The following is a 22,005-nucleotide window of genomic DNA, read 5'->3' on the forward strand; positions in this document are numbered from 1 at the left end:
ATGAGGATTTTTATTGTAATCGTCACCAAATAAACCTAAAATTTTATTTATTTTTTCCCATTTAATTTTTCCCAGTGAGGAACAATGATGCACTGCAGGAGGGTTACATCCCTTTTCTTAATATAGATTTCTTCTCTCCCTGTGGATGAACGATTATTTTAAGCACGTTGGGTTCTGCTCACCTGGATTCGGCACTTTGCCTCCACCAGCTGCAGCTTGGTCTGAGCCAGCTCCAGCTCCAGCTGCCTGAGCTGCTCCTTCATCCCGTCCTTCTCCTCGTCCAGAGGCTCGCTGGACGTCCCGTCGCCGCCGGGGGACGACGCCTGCAGGGAGCCCACGGGGCTGAACAGGTCTCTGCAGTGTTCGCAGCTCATCACTTTATTCTGCACAAACAACACATCTGCTTATGGCGCTGATGTAAGAAAGGTGAAGAAGTTCTGCAAAGCAGAGAGATTAGACGCAATATGCAGAGAAAAACAGCTTCAACTTGCAATTGATATTTATTGTACAAAATCAGGAAACAATATAGACAGTTTTAATATCTCATCATCTTCTGAGTATTGTCTGTGTAGCAACTCTTTAAAGACTGCAAAAACACTAAACTTTACCAAGTACTTTTTCATCTAGTTTCTACTGCAAATAACTACAAATAACCACAAAACAAAAGCACCAAATCTTACCAAGTGTTTCTGGTGCAAATGTCTCAGTACACTAGAATAAGAATGAATTCACTTACAGGTAACTTTTTAGCAAGACATAAGAGTAGACCTGTTGCAATAAACAATAAATCAACCAAATGCATGATAAAATGAAACAAGCTACATAATTTCCATTTGCATGATTTATCATTTTTTTCTTTTCTCTCTTTCTACCAAAAACTGGAAGACAAAACTTCACTTTCATGTTTTGGTCTGAACTAGCCATTTTTTGAAGGAACATTTTGTTCACAGAAACTTCATAATTCACTTTAATTACTGTTTCTTTTGTTTTGTTTGTGTTTTGACTACTTAAAATATCTACCAGCTGCAGTGTTAAATGTTTATTAATGTTTGACTATATGTTCTTATGTCCTTAAAATGGTCTCAAAAAACCCCCAATATTAATCAATATTAAACAATTTATTGTCCATAATTATTAGTTATTGTGATAGGCTGATGTAGGAGATTGTCTTGAGTAAGTAATTCCCAAATATTGATAAATATACACAAGCTACACTGACCAAATATTTAATTAACAAGAAGACATTTTACAGTGTTATAAGTGAAGTAATCTGCCAGTGGAACACGTACTTTTTAAATCAATATTAAGGAATTATTTACTGAAAACCAGCTCCTTTATTTAGCTAAACCGTAACTTGTAAGGTAGATTTGTCTTATTTTTAATGTACTGAGGAAACTAGAAACTAAACTGAAAATACTTGGCAGGTTTTTGTGGTTTTGCAGTGTCTCGGTGTGATCCACTGTTGCAACACATTAAAGTGTTAAGAATCAAATTTAAGAGTCTGCTGCCTCCCAGCGCCTGTTTAATGAGGACTAAACGTTTGTGTGGGATTATTTCTGCATTGAAGCTCCTTGTTGCTGTGATGGCTCACAAAAATCCTCGCTGTCCCACTCAGCCCATATGTGGTTTTTTTATCTGAAATTTAAATGTCTCGTAGCTTTCATCTGTGCGTTAGCCGTGTATAATCTCACCCTGACGATGTCGAGCTCCTCTTTAGTCGCCGCCTGCTGTTTCTCCAGCCTGGTGCTCAGCTGGGAGCAGATCTGAAACGAGGCGAGGAAGAGGAAGATGAAGAGGAGTTACACAAGACATGACACGGCCATAAATGCAACACTTAAGTCTCTATTGCTCATCTAAATTATGGATACTTAACATAAACAAATCCTTATGCTTGTGCAAATAAACCCAAAAAATGTCTCATGAATCTGCAAACGTTCTCCACAGTTGCAGTAACATTTTATGCTTCTCCTGTTACCTGTTTGTACTCGGCTATGATGGCGGTGGTTTTCTTGATCTCCATCTCTGCTTTCTCCAGTTCCCGCCTGAAAACCTCCTTCAGCTAAAGGAGACAAAGGGGTGAATAGAAAAACTAAAACCGCCAAAACAAACAAAAAAATACCGTTCAACTGATTTATGCACAGAAGCTTTATTTATTGGTGTTAAATTTGTTTTTTTGTTGAAACAAACCAACAAATTAAACAGATTAAAGGATAGTTTATCTGACACGTTTTTCTCCCCTCTAGATTTTTAGTCTTTTTTCACCACAGAGAATGAAAACTTCCCTTAATGAAACATCAGACACAGAGTGAAACAGGGTCAATTATATTCAATACAAAAGATGCTCAAATGCTATAGTGGCTTGCAAAATAATTATCAAAAGTAATTTCATCTGTGAAGAGGGAAAGAAATCTGTAAAGTGTGGCATGTATTTATTTTTCAGACTCATAATTTTAAAGAACCACCTTCTGTCTCAACCATCTTGAAATTGTTGCCCATTCTTCTCGACAAAAGTAGCTAAAGCTCAGGAAGTATGAATAGAGAGTATCATTTAATTGTGTCTCATATTTATGTCTGGGCTTTAACTAGGCCACAGGGAGATGCATGTGTAGGGTTGCTGAAATGTGAGTCTTTAGCTCATCCACCGTCTCATCAACTCTGATCAGCTTCCCTGTTGCAGCTAAAGAGAAACATCCCCACAGCATGATGCTGCCTCCACCCAGCTGGAGTCGCTGCTTTATAATGTCAATTTTATTTATAAAGCACTTTAAAAACAGATATTAACTACACCAAAGTGCTGTACAGCATTCATAAAACACAGATAAAACACATAAGAATAAAACACACATTGAAACAGACAAGGCAAGTAAATTACAATGTCAGGCCTTTTGGAAAAGCTAAAGAATAAAAACTAAGAAGTGATTTAAAATGTTCCCGACTGTTGGCGGTCTAATGTCAAAAGGTAAGTTGTTTTCACTCCTGGTAGTTCATTAGACTGGGTTTGATTCACGTTCACACTGAACTCTGCCAAATGAAACAACAAGCCATTTGGAAAACCTGTTCCCCTCCTCGCCTGTGGGGGCGCTGCACCAAGATAATCTCAACTGAACTAAATTAAAATCAGTAAAACTTGACTGAGATTTTGAAGTTGCAACCCTTAATTTATCAAATCCTTGATCAAACTAAGAGCAGAACAGTCTGCATAATGAGAATATCTGATTTCTGGCTGATTTTGTCTAAATGTCAGCCGGAGCGATAACGTGACCTTTAGTCATCATCCTTCACCCGAATCAGTTTTCTCTGCTCACTGACAGCAGCTGAATGCAGCCATTAATGGACGTTCTCCTCCTAAAGATGGGAACAGGGAGGCCATTCATGCAGCTTCACATGAGTAACTCTGATAATGCCTGAGAAAACAGGCTTTGTTCAGCGAGATGCAGCCGTTGGCTGAGGAGCTGGACGGTAACCCAGGACGAACGCTACCTGAGCGGTCTCCTCCTCATGCCGCCTCTTCTCCTCCTCCGTCTCCACCAGCCGCTGTTTGGTGCTCAGCAGCTCTTTGTTCAAAACATCGGCCTTGTCTTCAGCCTGATCGAAACAACACCGCACACGTTATATGAGGTCCAGCATGAACTGCAGGGTGACACTGTTTTCCTAAAACCAAGTCCAGGTGTTGTTACCTGGTCCAGATCGTTCCGCAGGGCGATCTTACTGGTGACCAGCTCATGTGCCAGATCGTCATTCTCCTGCTCCAGCCTCATACTGGCTTCTTGTAGACGCCGGTTCTCTCTCTACACACAGCAACACACACACACAATAACACACTCATTTAGGATCAATATCAGGGCATCTGCAGGTCTCAGAAAGTCAAATGTAAGATTTTATGTCCCATTAGTGGAGTCTCATGACTGCCAGGCTGGCAGTAAACGTGTCACATGACATGGATCTGATGAGAGCAAGAAACTGTTGTCCAGGATCGGTCATCTGACCCTGATTTCCCGGTCACTTTCAAAATAATTTCATTTTCTAATGCTTGAGTGACACTAAACTTACATAAATATTCACAGATATATGCATGAGAGACCTGAACCGACGGCTCAGGTTTCATATATATAAATAAGTGCAGGGAGATCATCAACCAACACCAAACTTAGTCATTTTTGCTGCAGATACACATGCATCAAATTGATATTTTTTCATAAAACTCTTGTTTGTTACCAGTGTCTAATCAAACCATTCTCCTTAACTAACAAAACAGAAAATTATATAAACAGCAAATCTCTAAACATTTAACATTTAATGAGAAGGTGCTTTGGAGCAGAGGAGGCTTACCGAGCGCCTGTCCGCAGTCAGAACGTCCACAGATAGAGCGACTGGAAGCGCTGACTAAACTTCAACACATGATCCTGACAGCCTCACTTTCCTGTCACACACTTCCCAGCCACGCTTTCTCTCTCTACAGACTCTTTTCCATTTATAAATGCTTCTATGTTCCGTTGCTTTGAATACCAAAAGCAGGACGCAAGAGGAGCAATTTACCACACTTCACATTCACACATGCAAAAAAAAAAAATACATAACTCACCCTTGAAATCTTCCAACTCCAAAGAGTTTTTTATTTTAATTAAATTCTGTTATCTGCACCAATAAAGCAGGAGGGTTCTGGATTTTTCTCATGAGCAGTAAAAGTGATTCCAGAGCAGCAGGTCAAGCCTAACATCTTATCTGCAACTAGACTCTTCCTTCCTTCCTCTGCTCCACAAGTAGGTGTTTATCCTGCAGCGCATCGCCTTCGTCTCTGGGAGAAAATGACCACAATCAACTCTGGATGTTTGTCTGTTCTGGTTGTTTATGTGTTGCTCAAAGACGATTGGTTCCAATGTAGAAAACATGTCTGCACTTTAGTAACTTATACTGCCTTCTCTCACTTTAGTCCGACGTTCAACCAACCCTCAACAAGCAGATTAACAGTTATTCCTCTTGAAAATCTTAAAAAATGTTCATTGTAACAGAAGAACAACAAGTTTACCAACTATAAAATGAGTAAGAAATCTCTCTAAATACACTTTGCATCCAATCTCAACATATTCTTAAAGGTTATCTTACAAGCAATGAATTCAAGTCTACATTTCTTAAAAGATGTACCAACAAAAGATAAAATAACTTATCTTTATTAAGTTATTTTAATAAAGATAATCACAATAAGTTATTTTAATAAAGATAATCACAATAATATTTATTGTGATTACAAAATTATTTGTCTTGATCAGTTCCGATGAGTTCACACTTTTGTGGATATTAAAATCAGTCAGTAAATTATTGTTGATGAAGGCTGATGAACTGTATCGCATTTCTAGTCACACTTATCACTCCAAGCATTTTACACTAGAGCCACATTCACCCAAACTGTCAGTTTTAACCAAAAAAAGTTAAGATCGATCAAAACGGAGACAAATGTAACTCAGATGCACCACAGGTTTGCAAAAATCCATGACCACCGACATGCATACAGATTCACACATAATTAAATCCACTGAAATTACTAACCAACAAATTCATTCTATACTTTAACAAAAATACTAATAATAAACCAAAAGAAAACAAAATGAAAAAACCAATAAGTTAAAATCAAAGACTTAAGCAAAACAAGCAAATTAGAAGCTGGAATTGAACCAGCAGGTTTTGGATTCGCCTCCCGTTCAGTGGTGCTTTTAACTAAATGGTTAGCTGGAGGTGAGGATGAACAATTGGAAAGAAGGACAGAGAGAAGGATTAACAGAAGGATGAAGGAATGCATGGACAGAATGATGGATGAATGAACACAGATGGTCGGACATACGGACAAACGGCTGACTTCTGAACAGAGAGGTAGACAACCACATAGTAGCAAAAATTCAGTTTCTTTGGGTCTGCCAAGATTAACTCAGAAGTTTTTCTTTATATTTTGGAACAACAAACAATTTCCAACATGGAGATATCATGGCTCATCCTCCACTTTGAGATTCTGCTCTTGAATTTAATGACAAACCAAGCAGAGTGCCTTAAAGCATCAGCAGTTCGAGCTTCACTGTCTTCCAGCAGGAGATTAAAAGGAAATTAATTAATCCCATCAAAAACCTCCTCATGAAATCTTCAGGTTTGTAGTCGGGATAAAAGTTTTTCCCTTTCTCCGTGTTTAAAGGCTACATTTTATTTTCTCTACTTATCCAGACCTGGAAAATATTTAAATCAAATTTTATAATTGTACAGAGTTTGTAGGAACTCTGGTGGTGAGTCAACTAGTATTACTTGCTTTAATAAAAACAGAGAAATTATTTGGAAAAGTAAGAAAATCTATGAACAGAACTAAAACATCTGCCTCATCATTTATACCTCATCATGAACAAAGATGCTGCTGCTGAGCTTATCTGACTCAAGGCAGAATAATCTAAAACCTATTTTTAAAGATGTTAGCATCAATAATGACAAGTGAGTCACTGGAACCAAAAATACTTTCACAAACACCGTCTAACAAAGCAAAGCTGTTTCTAATATTAGAAAAAAAAAAAGATTTCCAGTATAAACCCAAAGATAAATTTAGCAGCGACAGAAACACCTTCTCTGTCAGCGTTTAGATCAAGTTGAGAGTTTTCAAACCTGGTATCGATCGATGGGGTCTTCTTGTTGCAGCTGGCTCTCTCTCAGCGTCTGATACTCCTTCTCAAACTTTTTCAGCTTTTTGGTTGGAACCTGAAAAAAATTACAAAGTTGAAAATGTAAATGTTACTCTACAAATGCTGTTTTATTAAATGTCTGCATGCAATGTCTTCAGATTTATTCAGAAGAAATCAACAGAGCAGCTGCTTCTTAGCATTAATGTGACTTTAACTTCTTTGTTCTGAGACATGATTAATGATTTTATGCGAACATTAAGACGATTAAAGTTCCAGACTCAGTTTGGCTTCTTCCTCAAAGTGAAAGTCGTCTCTAAGTTCCCACCACTTTAGGCCTACAGTAATGGATCTTGATGCTTTTCTTCAGCAGTGACAATAAGTTCATGTTCAGGTTTGAAGAGCTAAAGATTCGATATCAGTGAAATCAAACCTGGAAAAACTTCAGACTGTGGAAGAAGTTCAATCGATTGAAGGCTTGCATGATGTATGCCTGATCCAATGCGTCTGAATAACATGGCTGAATAAAAGGTTAATAAAGATAATAAAAATCCACACAAATGTTTATTTCTAAAAGAAAAATGTTGAAATTTAAAACCTTGTATCTTCCTTGATAATTGTGAACCAGTCTGGGTTTGTATTTCCCAAAAAATTCAAATAAAACCCATCAAAGTACGAGGTTGTAAAATGTAAAAAAGTTTAAAGTGTATTTTCTTTATCTTCTGACTGTACTCCCATAATTTTGAGTTGAATGTTAAGAAATTTATTTTTCACAAGTATTTTTCACTCATCTTCATAGCAACACTTTTGGGTAATACAGACATTCAAAAATGGAACAAAATAGAGCTGAACTCTAAAATTAAAGTTTTTGGCTCTATAAAAATCAGCTGTACATCTCGGAAACAAAAATAAAACAACATTTTTAACACACAGGAACCCAAAATTACCATAAAACACCTCGAATCAGCTAAAGTCAAACAGCACAACACCGGTACCTGCTTACATCCACAGGTAAATGCAACATCTACCTGCAGATGTTTCCACTGAAGCCATTTCACACTAAACAGCTCGCAGGTGTAAAAACCAGCTAAACAGATCATAACTTCTCTACCGTGCGCCTCGGCCTGTGCTGCAGGTAGACGGTGATGTCATCTCCCCTGAGTGGAAACAGCGTTGCCACCGTCGAGGTTTGGGATTGCATGGCCGACCCGGTCACATGACCTCTCTTTTGAGACTGGGATGGGTTTCATTTCAGCCTCTCACAAGCTGCATTTGAACTCAAGGAAATGATCTGTGTTATATTTTCTAGTAGGTTGTTTGTCCTACAGTAAATTTCATCGAACATCTTGAGAGCAAGAGAAGTGGTTTCATTTAGTCAGATGAATTTACAGAGTGTTTGTTGCTCTCTACTTCACCTGTTTCCAACAAACAAAAATAAAAATGATAGCTAAATTTCACAGATTCGCCAAGAAATCATCTGGCGACCAGAATTGGTGCAGTTTAGGAAGATGAAACACTTTGGCGTGACGCTATTTGACAGATTATAGGTTGTTGTTTACAAAGCAGCCAATCAAGGAGTGCCATTCATTCGCTGCTGATTGGCTGCAATGCAGATACGAGGAAGCTTCTGTGTTAGTGCTGAGATGGTTTCCACTGAGGGAAATAATTAATTTTTATTATTCACCATCATTATTATCATTATTTTTTCTCTCTGATTTATTTTCACATTTTATTTATAATTATATAACACAGATTAGGAAGAATTTATAGCTGTACATTGGCAAGGAATTGGTCATTTTTCTGATGCTGCATGTTTGATTATTTACAATTGTCATTATTACCATTATTATTATTATCCATAAATTTTCTTACCTTATGAGCTGGTTTGTAACCATTTTATTATAACATGGTTTTAATTACACATTTTTGATAATTATTGAGTCAGCAATAAATATGTCAAATTGAGATAAGGGGTGGGATTAAATAAGTGTTCACATCTTCCTGTTCCTTTTCAAACAGAAACTAGTAAACTAGTTATTTTGTTAAAAACTATTAGCATTTTTTGAGGGGCTCTATAATCTTTGTGGATTTTATCTATTTGTGGGAAGCTTCCAGGATATAAACAGCATCTCTGAACCTTTTCAAGGCTAAACCTAATTGTAAACTTTAAAAAAAAGTCCTAAAAACTAATGCAGAGATGTTTGTTTTCCAATGAATTGTGCACTTCTAATACTCATATTAAGGTCAGAAACTGTTTCTCTGACTTAATAAGATTAATAAAAGTCCTTGAAATGTCTCCTTTGTATAAACTTACATTTATCTTTTACATTAGCGTCCTAAGAGATAGACTCAATGATAAATGATTCCACAGTTTCACTCTGGAGTTAACAGCTGAAAAACTTTTTCTAATCACATTTTGTGTTTGTTTTAAGGTTTGTATCTACTGCCTTGTGTTAACGCAATACTTTGCAATGCAGACGCCCTTCATTGATAAACCACTGAAGCAAAACGCAGCGTGCAATACGTGGGGCTCCACACTGAGCTGCTAGTTCACCGTACAATCTAATGAGCCGCATCAAGTGCTAACGTCACAGCTCATAAATCAGACAAAGAAATTCCCCTCAGATACCAGAAAATTCAGCCTGTGCTGGATGACTGACTATCACTTTCTTCTGCATCATTGGTGATAAACTGAACAGAGATTTTCCCAGAAGGCATTGGGACTATACTACGGAGCAAAAGGTCTGACTAAAGAGAAGTTTTGAACAACCTCAACACACATTTATAAGTACGACCAGTTCAACTGACTCTTGTGTTTTGCCCTCATGGTCTTCCATTTGTTCCTGCTCAGGTTTGTTTACCTTATTGAGTTGTGGCATGCTTGATCTAAATGCAACAATATTTCTAAATGCAACAATATTTCAGTGTGGGTGTCTACTAAATGTAACTTTATTACATTTATTTCTGCATGTTATAATGTGACCTTAAAATAAAACCCAAATCATCCCTGCCATGCTTTTAATTAGGACCGGCTGCTTTATATTGTTGATTCAAGATTATATTTAAATTATGAAGCTTGCATTTCACAGGAAGTGATACCAAAGGAGCCTTTTAATGATGAGCAGATAACATAGTTTGTTTATCAGCGCTTAGTTTCCTTTTGTGAAACACAGCATGACGAAACTAAATTAAAAAACAACCAACTTCCCTTCGGCTCATTTCTTCAGCTGAAAACTTTGACTTTTCCTCCTTTTACGACCAATTTACCAGGATTCTTCTGCAAACATAAACTTCATGAACCACGCACAAGTCTTTTCATATTTTAGAAATTTTAAGCGCTTTATTTTAAAGCTTGACTTCCCCTCTATGGGCTAGAAACACATAACTATACGTTTCACATTTTATCTAGTATGAGCTGCTCTTATATGACTTAATATAGTTACAGAAAGACAAAATTACATTTAAATACATGCATTTAAATGTATTTACAAAAAACTCTTACATTTTTCTAAAGAAACTGTTTTCAGGCTTGACTTTTCTATAATTCTTTAGTATTTATCTTTTCCTTTTACTGTTGCAGCTTAATGACAATTTGGTACAAATTGAACTCATATGAATTATATTTGAATTCATGTTTTTGAAACTAGGAAAAGGAAAGGAAAAATCAACAAACAATAAAATAAGCTACTACAGACAGCTTGAGGGCAGAAGCATATGCTGGTGTTGTTTGTGAGCATAAAGTTTTATTATAACGTATGAAAATGCCTTCTTTTACGGTCAATTTTCTCATTTTATGTGCACCTTTAAGCATGAAATACTGGCTAATGTCAGCAGATTGTGCTAAATTAGCATTTGCTCTCTGTGAATGATTGTCCTGCATCTCTTGGCAGGATAATTTGCTTCAACTACAACTATTTTTTAAAATTTAGTTTTAAATAAGAGAGAAACTGTTTGCAGCCGCAGCCTGATCAATATTTTAACCTCTTTTTCATCCACTACGTGTGTAAGATCAGCCTAAAGTTACTTTTTAGGGCTCAACAACATATTTTAAGGAATTGTAGCTGTATTTTAATGCAATGAAAGATGGTGTCACAGGATGCTTTGAAAGCTATACAACTGTAGTGCAGTAAAGCCTTTATAAACAATAGACTCAGTGGAGAAAAGGAAAACTTTATTCTGTAGTCTTTTTCCTTTCACTGCTGTGGTGAATTACAGGGAGACTATGCTTTCCACAGGGACATTTAAAGACCATGCAAGGCTGCCGGTTTACTAGGTCTCCATGCTCATACATTCAGGAACATTTCCTCCTTCTCACTGGATAAATCTGGAAGTGAAATCTTCACTTTATGAACTCAAATTTTAGATTTTGGGAGAATACTGTAAAAACCTGCATTCCAGATGTGTTAAGGTAATTTTCTTTACTCAGATGACAATCAGAGTGTTGTCATCGCTCTGATTCAAGGTTTGTTTTCAATGTAAAAATTAATTCAGCCATCATGACACACACGCCTGAACATAATTAACTGAAAAAGTTGTAAAAATAATGAAATATGTATTTTAATTTTGACTTATCATGAAGGCTAGAACAAATTCGGCACATCTAAGTGGATCTGTTGTTCTCTGCTGCAAGGAGGGGAAATCTCTCATTAGGAGAAACATCCTTTAGTGAATATAAGTGGTATTTTTTTCCTTTGGTTAGAGGTCTGGTGACTGCAAATCTCTTAACATGTGATTCGTATAGGTCTCATACTTCTGTTATGCTATAAATAAAGGATTTTCAATTTGATTATGTTGGTATTCTTTGCAATGGTCCAACCCTTTAAGGGGTTTTTGGGATAAAAACAGCAAAAAGATCCCAACAGAAACCTATTAACTTATAACCAAATGTGTTACTGTAGGGTTCCAAGGTTTTTCTGTCATTTTTACCAACATGTTCTAAATATATAATAGCTAAAGTATTCACTGAGACATCCTTCAAATCTCTGACATACTTCACAGAAATGAAGCAATTTCATGACGTCATTTTTAGCCCAGTATTTTTATCCACAGTGGATGTATATTAGTTTTATATGAGTCACGCAACAATTGACCTTCAGAATTACACAGGGAGCGATCTTACTTAATCTTTACTTCACCACCAAACTTTTCATTTTCAAGACATTTCTAGATTTCCATGGACAAACTAGATTATAGCTGCACATTTTCAGCAACTCACATGACATCTATATGCACGTGTAGCTTCAGAGGATAAAAATGCATCCTCAAATGCTCCATTTCCAGAACATTTGGTGAGAAAATGAGAGGTCAGAAGGTCAGCACTGATAGAGGACACACAATAAAAAGATAGAAAATGGTACCAGGACCACTTTTAGCTTCCTGACCTGAATCCCTGATGCTGAAAATGGAGCTTTAGTCCCAAAACTCCTGGCTCAGATCTCAAATCAGGTAATAAACAAGCAAAACAATATGAACTCACTGCAAGGAGAAAAGCTCCGACATGACAGACAAGCCTGAACGTTTGAATATTAAAATAAGAACAAAGCCACCTGGAGATTAGAGGAAAACGAGGTCAAAGAATTAAATTACCCACGAGAAGGAGGCTCAAACCCGTGCACACAATTACTCAATTTACCCCAAACGTCAGAAACGGTTCCTGAAACATGAACACCCACACATTCATTCAAGAGCATCAACCACGTGGAAAGAAATACATAGTTTCACTAAAAATGCATCTTTCTAAGAGCAGCTCTAGTGCAGTTTTCTGAATTAGATAAAGAGAAAGACGAGAGAGAGAAGAAAACGAAGCAGACCTACCACAGGTCTGAAAGATCGCAGCGGTTTAGAGTGAGCAACCAAACAAGCCAAGGTGTCCTCCTCGCCTGGACGTTCCACTACATGAGCGTCGTAGGCCACCATGATGGACACCTCCTGCATCATCTTGGTTCCTGCTTGCTCCAAGCAGCGAGGAGGAGGAGTGGACGAAGAGGAAGGAGGGAGGTAAAGCGGCCGCGCGCGGCTGAGAGGTTTTGTTTCTCTCTGAAAGCGCAGAAGGCAACTGGCTGCCTTCAAGAGTCCCACAGAGGCAAAGCCACGCCCACTGAGGAGGAGGAGGAGGAGGAGGGAGAGCAGCACAACACACCTGTTTGTCTCTCCCTCTCCGTAACGCTAGAAGTGCGTGACAGAGGAGGATGAGTTTGCTATTTCTTCCTCTCCACTGAGCACTTCCCTCTTTCTGCTCACTCTTTCTTGTTTGTGCTCCTCCCTCCTTCAAACGCTCTTTTGGGCTGCAGTTTTTTTCTGTTTCCTGCTGCTAGTGAAAATAAAGATAAAGGCCTGTTTACACAGTTACACTCTGTGTAAGTGTGTATGAGCGATAGGAAGGAAGTCGTCACATCAACCGCAGTGACTTCTGTTACATTCCCACAGAAGAAGGCGCAGAGAGAGAAAATTCAAAGCTGTCAGAGCTCCTGCAGGATCCCAGAGGAATCAATTAAAGCTTTCAATAAAACTCCTTCAAGAGATCTGGTAACAGCTTCCCAATCAGCTGTTAGGAAAGAAACATTTAAGATTAAAGAAACGAATCGCGAGAAATCATTTCCATCACCAACATCAACTTTTTCCATCATTAAGGCTGTGTAACTTTTATAGAAAATATTTCTTTACCGATTTATTTTCTTTACAAATCTTTAATTTGTCCTCCAACCTTTGCAGCTAAATGCAAAACAAACTTTGGTTGCAGCTAATAAACTAAAACTGATCACTTTAAAAGTGGTTAAATGTTCCGTAATGATCCATATTAGCCTAACTTTTTATGGAACAAAAAACCTGCTACCCTTTTTATCGCCAATGTAAATTCTAGTTATTACAAGGTTGCCCAACGTGTGGCTCAGGGGCCATTAGTGGCACCTGGTATTATTCTTGACTGCAGTTCAGGAATATTAAAAAGTTAGCTCCTGAGCACAGGTGGTTGGTGCAGGTGGTTTATTTTTAATCGTGGCAGAAATATTGGTAAATTACAAAGTATTCATCCTTAAATAACCACACAAATGTATTTAGTTCCAACCACACAGTGACCTAAAGCTGACTCTTCTGGCTCCAGACTGATGAAACTTTTGCTAAATTTTTCAACAAACAACTGATAAACATTTCTTTAAATAATGTAAATCCACAAAAACTTTCTTAAGTTTTGGGTCTACAATTGTTTACACATCTCTTTACAATAAAAAACAAATCTGACATTTATTTAATTAAACTACCAAGTCAGTAAAATAAAAACATCACAGTGCAAGTTTTTATTAAAAATATGGCAGATTTTATGACGATTTTGGCACATGTGACAAAAAAGTTTGTGCACCCCTGAGTTAATGGGTCAAAATGGCTACACACGTTTCAGTGTGACATTCAATGTGCTACACTATCTTTCAATATTAAAGACTTTCAAAAGTAAATTAGCATAAAAGTATCTTTAACTGGCTACCCGTGAGTTTGGAGTCGCCTGATTCCTCTGCATAGTTCCTGACTAACATTCTTGACCTTTCCTACACGGGGTCAAACTAAAACCGGCCTCCAGCTCCCTCCGCATGTTTGTAGGTTACATTTATCTTTAGATCTTGGAAGTTTAAAATATTACCACAGCTTCTGCGTTTTCACCCATGACTCAAAGTTATGCTTTAAGTCGACGGTTTTTCAACACTCCTGGCTCTTATTTTGCCTTAGTTTGAAAAAGATACAAAGGTTTATTGAAGTTTAGATTCTCAGCTGGTTGATAAATCAACCCTATAAACAGGAAATAAATGCAAAGACTTTCATCTGCTATTTTAAAGTCGTCACTCTGGTTGTGGGTATGATGGATTTTCCAAAACGGCTGAGAAATTCAAATTCCTCCGAAAATCCGCAGAAAGCTTAAGCCACTCCGCTACCCGTTGTGTTCATCAAGCAAAGGTGCCGAGAAATTCTTTCGCCGTTTTAAGCTGCTTATGGAGTTCGGCTGATCCGATTTAAATGCTGACAGACAGAAATATGGGGAAGAAACGGGAGGGTGAGGAAAAGCAATGCATCTTGTATAAGATGGTCTGTCTTCTAGTAGGACAATGTTTGAGTTTTACATTCATTCTTTATGAAAATCAAAAGTACTTTTCTTAGAAATTAACATTTTCAGCTACATAAAAGAGATTAAATGTTATTTATTTGCCTTGTGAATTAGTGCTATAAAAACTGAACTAAATAAAAAATTATTGTATATATTATTTTTGAAAGTAAAAGCAGACAAATCTAACGATATTCCTACACGCTGTTGATTAAAAATAATAATACTAAAGTCGCCCTCAGGAAGGCAAAAAACAAGAAATATACAAGAGTAAAAGGTAGAAAAGAAGGAAAGGAAGGAAGTTTACATAGGAGGATGTGAGGTAGGACACAAAGAAAAGTGCATAAGAAAGGAAATGAGGAAAAGAAAAGAAAGGAAAGACAAAGGAGAACACAAGGAAGGAAAGAAATGAAGGACATAAGGAAAGTAAAAATAAAAAAATAAGAAGAAGGAAAGAAAGAAAAGCAGAAATAAGTCGGGAAGTAAGAATGATAGGCAACAAGGAACTATATAAGTATATGAATGAGGAAAGGAGAAAAAATGAAAGGAAGAAGGAAGGAATGAAGGAATAAACGAAGGATGGACAGACCATTTCGACATTTGGATAAGAATAAATTCTGGAATACAATCCAGAATTTGTATTTCAAATTCTGGAATACAAAATTTGTATTCCAGAATACAAATTCTGGAATTTGTATTCCAGAATACAAATTCTGGAATTTGTATTCCAGAATACAAATTCTGGAATACAAATTCCAGAATAATTCTGGAAATAATTCCAGAATTATTCTGGAATAATTTCCAGAATAATTCTGGAAATAATTCCAGAATTTATTTTCCAGACATGGAAAATAAATTCCAGAATGTTCCAGACAGCAGATTATAATGCATGTGAAGCTTTCATAGACAGGAAACGTGTGTGTATGCATGTGTGTATGCATGTGTGTATGCGTGTGTGTATGCGTGTGTGTGTGATGCAGACTGATGTGACCTGCTCTGACCTGCAGGGGGCTGAAGTTAGATGGATAAGACAGAAGTGAAAACAGTGAAGAGAAGCGCATGAAACGCATGACAGGCATCGTTTCATCTCCATCTCTATCCGACGCTTCATGCCGTTGCATCCACAGGGAATATTCTATTTAAAGCTTGAAAGTGGTTTAAAAATATAACAGACGAGGGGCATAAATTCATGAGGAAAGCTTCAGGCAACCACAGATGTTTTTTTATGTTTATGTCATTCAATATGTGTTCATGATCTGTATTTTTTTTAACTCATGAGTGCAAAACTGAAGACTGGTTTTGGTTTGTGATTGTTAGATTATGTTCCTTTGACTCCACAGATCCTAAACTATTTTTCTGACAAATTCCACTAGAGCTCTCTGCGGATGAGTACAAAAATCTACCGGCTCCAAATTAAGCAAAATTAGCAACCTGATCAAGTTTTCTACCAAACTTTAGTTTAGAATAAATTCAGGCAAACAAAAATAAACTGTTAACCAGAATCTGACAATTATCTGCCAGCTTGGGATAATTGATATATAACAATCAGGTTGGAAACTGAAAAAATTGATCTTTTTCTGCTTTACCAAGTTGCACTAACAATAACAACCCTCAGTGTGGAAGTTGTTACTGAAGTCTCAAACTTTGGCTTTTTCATTATTTTTGTGGTGGTACTGAGATGGAAGAAGCTTTTTTTTTTAAAGAGAAACTGTATTTTTAAAGATGTATGTTAAACGTATGCACTCCCTTAGGCTGTGAGAGCGAGTAAAACCTCTACAGTTAACAGAAAACTGCCTAGCTGCTTTCTTTTATTTCAGCTTTCAACCTCTGTCTGTTAAGGAACGTGGAGGATTTGAATATCCAGGCTCTTTGCAGGGATTGCATTTCTATAAACAAGAAAATGTCTGCAATAAGGTCCTAATTTAGTGAAACAATAAAACTAATTTCTTTTGCAATTTCCCCTTTTTTAGCGTAAAATGCAACGCCCTGTTTTATTTAGAAAAAAAAAAGATGAAGTTGTGTTTAATCATGCAGACGGCCTTCCTTAGGACAAGTTGAATAAGAATGAAAAAGTTGGACAGAAAATTCTAATCATCCAATTATGGATGTTATATTTGCACTTCTGTTTGAGAAAATGGCAAAAAATAAACTTTAGTCAAAAGGAACTCATGTTTCAGGAGTCAAGGAGGAAAAGATAAATAAAGAACAGATACAAGAAGAAACGGAGTACAGAAAGATAAAGAGAACGAGATACAAAGTATAAAAGATACAGCTTTTTCTTTATCTCACCTATTAAGTAGCAGTGAGGAATCAGGAAGTGCTTTTAATGTTTGAGAATCCAGAATATTGTTAAAACATTAACTTAAGCAGTATAGACAAGTTAAAACCTCAGAATGAACCAATATTTAACCAAATCAAGGAAGCAGGAACTGCAGGAAGGCTTGGAAATGGCATGATATGACTTTTACTATGATTCAAAAAAGGAATGTGAAAGAAAGCAGCATTTGCTTCTCATTCATGAGAAGAAGGCTGACAAATCTGCATATTTATGCATATGTAATATGTTTTTGCTTTTGTACACATTGTACTTCTACAAGATTTCACAAGTAAGCCAGAGATAAGAAGTGAGTCACAGAGTTGACATCCTGTATGTACTAAAACTAAAACACAGTCACACAGTGGGTGAAACAAACGCCTAGAACTTGTTACTCTAGATTGCAGTCTTGTACTTTTGTGTCTTGCCTAAAAGGGAGCAAAAATAGTCCTTTAAAATCTAACAAATGGAAAACCTTCCTGGTTATGTACCTTTTTCCTACTCCTATCCCGTCAGTCCCCTGCTGACATACACACATGCATACATATCAAGAACACGCTGTGCTGCTATGGTCTCTGGTGATTTCAGCAAATTCCCTAAATACCAGCAGCCTACTTTCAGCAGCAAGATGCTAACATGTGCCTGAGGAAATTTAACGAAAACAGACACTGATGTTCTGAGAACAAATAGGTCTCCTATTTCCCTGAAGAACAATTAAATTATAAAATGTAAAAGAAAGACGGTAAAGAGTATGTCTATTTTTTTTCTTCTGCTTATTCTAAAAGCAAATGTTAGATTTTCAGTTTTTTTCTTTCTAAAAGTACTATTTTCTAACTGCATTTCTTTAAGAGTCACTGCACTAAAACTTAAAGGCTCCAAAAGAATGCACATAAAGCCATGTGAGTTATGACGTAAGAAGTCAGGACGGTATTTAGAGCGTGCCGAGTTTTTATTTCTTAATTTCATAGTTTAAAATGAAGTTGAGCACCAAACAAAAGCATTTTGGTTTCCTGTGGTACCTTGATGTTGCAGGCCTGCTCCATTAGCCGCCGCGCGTTCTCTGCAGCTCTGTAGCGCTTCGGTAGCTGGACCCGGAAGAACTTGAGAGCCCCCTCAAAGTCCGCCTGCAGGAGGTCTTCTTTGGACGTCTGGAGGGAGACAAGAAGAGGTGGATGAGACACAGCAGCACAAACACCAAGCACAGAGACTCCACAACGTGTCTCCTTCTGCATGCAAGCTGATTAACAACAAGGTCAGAGTCATGCAGGTAAATACATGAGGCAGCACAGTTTCTGCTTACATGAACAGCAAATACTTGATAGAGTAGAACAGTAAAAATGGAAAATGTAATCTCTTTTTATTGAGAAAAATATTAAAATTTTACTGACAACATAAAATTTAAAGTGTTTTTGTTCTAGTTTCTAGTGCAAATATCTTAGTTCACTTGAAATAAGACAAGTAACTTACAAGTAACTTTTCATCAGAGTATAGGAGCTTGTTTACAGTCAATATGTCCTTAATATTGATGTAAAAGTACTAATTATAACCAAAATAATAATCTGCCAGTGGAACAAGACATTCATCGCATATTATAAGTCAAAATGTCTTGTTCCACTGGCAGATTATTTCACTTATAACTAGAACTTTTTAAATTAATGTCAAGGAATTATTGAGTTAAAACAAGCCCCCAAATCTGGCTGAATAGTTACTTTTAAGTTAGTTTTGTTTTGTTTCAAGTGTATTAAAATATTTGCACTAGAAATTACACCAAACGTCCTTGGTATGATTTTGTGTTTTTGCACTGGAAGTCACTCTCTAATGTCCAGAGTTTTCCTTTTCTGCAAGAACTGTAAGAAAATCTAAAACATTGTTTGATCCATCTAATAAAATCTCTATAAAAAACACTACAATTTTGCAATGTGACAACATCTGGAGAAGATCAAGGGGTAAAGATACGTTTGAAGTAAAATTTAAGGTGCAAACTTTTTTATTTTTTTTACTTTGCTACAATTCTTAATCTTTCTGCTAACAGTTCTTATATTTATTTAATACAAAGAAGGCATGGGCAGATTTTTGGGTCAGTTATGTGAAGGAACATGTCTGTTTTTGCTTCTGTAAGTTTTTAAGTTCATTAAAGACTAGATGTCATAAAAAGGAGGAAAGCAGCTTTATTTTCACCTTAAATTTAAGTCTGAAGGAAACGGAGTCATTATGCATGCCCCTGTAATCTAGGAAAGGGCAGGACAATACGACTGAAAAACATAAAAGCATTTTATATCAGTCAATATCAATAACTATTGATTAGTCTTTTGTTTTAAATATTTGAAGTACAGCCAAACTGGAGGCGTGACAGTTCCAGTTTATCCACAGTTTTCACTCAGCGCAGTTGTTTTTCATTTTTAAGAAGTTATGAGGCACAGTGGTGAAACTTAAACTGCTGCAGCACAAGCTACTCAACAGGTTGTTGCTAGGTAACCACAAGCTACTCAACAGGTTGTTGCTAAGTAACCACAAGCTACTCAACAGGTTGTTGCTAAGTAACCACAAGTTACTCAGGAGGTCGTTGCTAGGTAACCACAAGTTACTCAGGAGGTCGTTGCTAGGTAACCAAAGAGTGAGTGAGTGAGTTAGTTGATGCCCCCAATCTTGCTTAGCTTCCCGTTAGAAGTTGAGCAGCTAAAGTTTTTCCTCTGCCTACGTCTCCCAGAATGCTGTGCGGTTCTGGATCGGAGTTCAGTGAATATTCTATCTACTAAATATTCCGTCAGACACATTATCTATTGATATTGATCATGTCATGTGTTAATTGTGATACATATTGTTATTGATTTATTCTCCAGTCCTAATCGCAGATGAAATAATGGGATGAAATTTTGCTTTTTGTTTCATTCTATCTTCAAGATGAGTCAGAAAAATCAACAATGCATGCCGTGCGAATTTAATCCAGGAAGTTTATTCCAGTTTGTCTCGTCTCACCGCCAGCAGCCTGGGGACGAAGAGTCTGTGTCCCATCCCAAGAAGGTCCATGACCCTGCAGTAAGGGTCTGCTGAGGTTTGGCTGCCCTGGGCGCTCTCCTCCTCTTTTCCCTCGCCATCCTCCAACGCCCTGCATGCGGCCGGGAGGCTCAGGTGAGGGTTCAGGGCCGGGACAGGGGGCGGAGAGGGCGGCGGGGAGCGTGGCGGAGACGGCGGCGGCGTGGGACAGGGCAGGGGGGAGGGGTCGTCCCGCTCCGGGGCCAGGCTGGCAGCTGACTCCAGGGTGTCGGGCAGAAGTTTCGACGTTGGCGCAGCAACGGCGGGGTGCGACGAAACTCAGTTAGCGGCGATCTCTCAGGGTTGTTTGAGTCTGGGTGAACGTAGTGTGGAGGCCCCTCAGCTTGTCCCGCTGTCAGAGCCTCAGCTCGGCCCCCCGATGCCTCAGAACCACAGTCAGAAAACGATGAGTCGACACCGCCGTCTGCATAATGCTGAGTCCTACAGCGGCGTATTTATTCACTCTGGAAATCCAGTCACACTTTCTACTCTCGGCTTCCTCTGCAAAAACTCCGACCAATTCCAGTCCGGTATGCTGTCGCCTAGCAACAAAACGGCTCAACACGTGGGCTGCTGCTCCATGAAACTGAAGCAGAGACGAGAACCCCACCTTTTTTTGATTTCTTCTTTTATGTTAAACTTCAAATCCCTTCTCCCCTGACGACGCTTTAGCTTTCTTTGAAATGCAAAACAACAACACAGCTCTTCATCCGCTCTCTGAAGCTGGAACAGTCGGCGCAGAGAGACAAGAGGAGGTTTGTTAACGCTGGAAATGTGGCACTTCTCCTCTGCCTGCAGGAGATGATGCTCTGTGTTACTTTATGGCTGAGTGGGTGCTAGACTCACACAAACCAGTGATGCATTAAAAACCAGAATAAGAAGGAACAGAAAACATAAACTGCTCTTTTTCCTCACAGATCCACGCACGATTAGCGAGTAAAATCATTTTCCAGTCAGCTGCTCCAGCAGGATCCTGTTAGCAGCCGGGCATCCGGTCTGATCTTTCAGATGAAGCCAGCTCCTTCAGAGAGGAAGTTACTTCTGATCCACACAGGATGAGTGCTGGCATGAGTCGATGTTGTAGCACTGTCAGAAATGTTGGTCCTGCCCAGCAGCCGGGGCGAGGCAAAGCAAAGAGACCTCAGCTTCCCATGAAGCCTCTCCCAACCTTTGTGATGCTAACTGCTGAAATGCTAACAGCTGGCAGGGGCGGCTTCGTTGCAGATGGTGGACGGAAGAAACGCGTGGTAGAAATAAATGTTCAGCAGAGAGAGAGCAGAGGAAGAGATGGAAGGAGAGGAGAAGGAGGCAAAAAGGCGAGAAATCGAGGGAAAGAAGATGCTCCGAGCATGAATCCGAGGAAGGTAAAGATGAAGAGGGTGGGATAAAAAGAATCGAAAGCTGAGATTTTCTCCCTCTGGCTCACGTTGCTAATGTTATAGTCAATGCTCCTGTTGTGATGTGGATAGCAACTGCTAAGCTGGGCAGGGAGGGAGGCGAGCGCAGATGAAGGGAGGGGTGGTGAGAGCAGCGGGGAGCGCAGGAGGGAAGGAGGAGGGAGCATCGGAGGATAATGTCGTCATGACCGGCCAATAAGAGGCAGGCAGTGGGAGCTCCTCCACTCTCCTCCTCCTCCTCCTCATCATCCTGACCATCCTCATTTGTTCCCATTTCAAACCACTGAATCCTCAAAATCTCCACTTTGCTTCTATATAGCTTAATTTGTCAAAAATATATAAACATTCACACAGTTTTACCACATGATCAAAGTTACTGTTTCTTCACAGCCAAGTTGTTATATTCACATTGGTATCGTTTGAAATTTCATTTGCATCATCATCGGTTTTTTTATGTGTGCATGCAATGAATAAATTATTCTGTTCTATTCAAAACAAACATTTGTTTCAATAAAATATACAGCTGGT

At 38.2% G+C, this 22,005-nt stretch overlaps 1 protein-coding gene across 3 annotated transcripts in view; it reads right to left on the reverse strand.

Annotated features, from left to right (window-relative positions):
* The window catches only part of rabgap1l (RAB GTPase activating protein 1-like), a 117,153-nt gene that overhangs the window by 3,008 nt on the left and 92,140 nt on the right, over window positions 1-22,005 (reverse strand). For 2 of the 3 annotated variants that reach the window (XM_088005083.1, XM_015012419.2), the window contains exons 19-25: window positions 18,067-18,195; window positions 6,634-6,726; window positions 3,678-3,788; window positions 3,481-3,585; window positions 1,976-2,059; window positions 1,692-1,763; window positions 183-383 (exon numbers count right to left, since the gene is read on the reverse strand). In XM_088005083.1, the coding sequence (XP_087861209.1) occupies window positions 183-383; window positions 1,692-1,763; window positions 1,976-2,059; window positions 3,481-3,585; window positions 3,678-3,788; window positions 6,634-6,726; window positions 18,067-18,195 (795 nt within the window). Of the gene's footprint in view, window positions 1-182; window positions 384-1,691; window positions 1,764-1,975; window positions 2,060-3,480; window positions 3,586-3,677; window positions 3,789-6,633; window positions 6,727-12,461; window positions 13,028-18,066; window positions 18,196-22,005 lie in introns of those variants that run through there. The other variant, XM_015012420.2, reaches the window with a different exon arrangement.

This window comes from Poecilia mexicana, unplaced genomic scaffold (genome assembly GCF_051168715.1).
Source record: "Poecilia mexicana isolate PSO_F unplaced genomic scaffold, ASM5116871v1 scaffold_4, whole genome shotgun sequence".
NCBI classification, from domain to species: domain Eukaryota; kingdom Metazoa; phylum Chordata; class Actinopteri; order Cyprinodontiformes; family Poeciliidae; genus Poecilia; species Poecilia mexicana.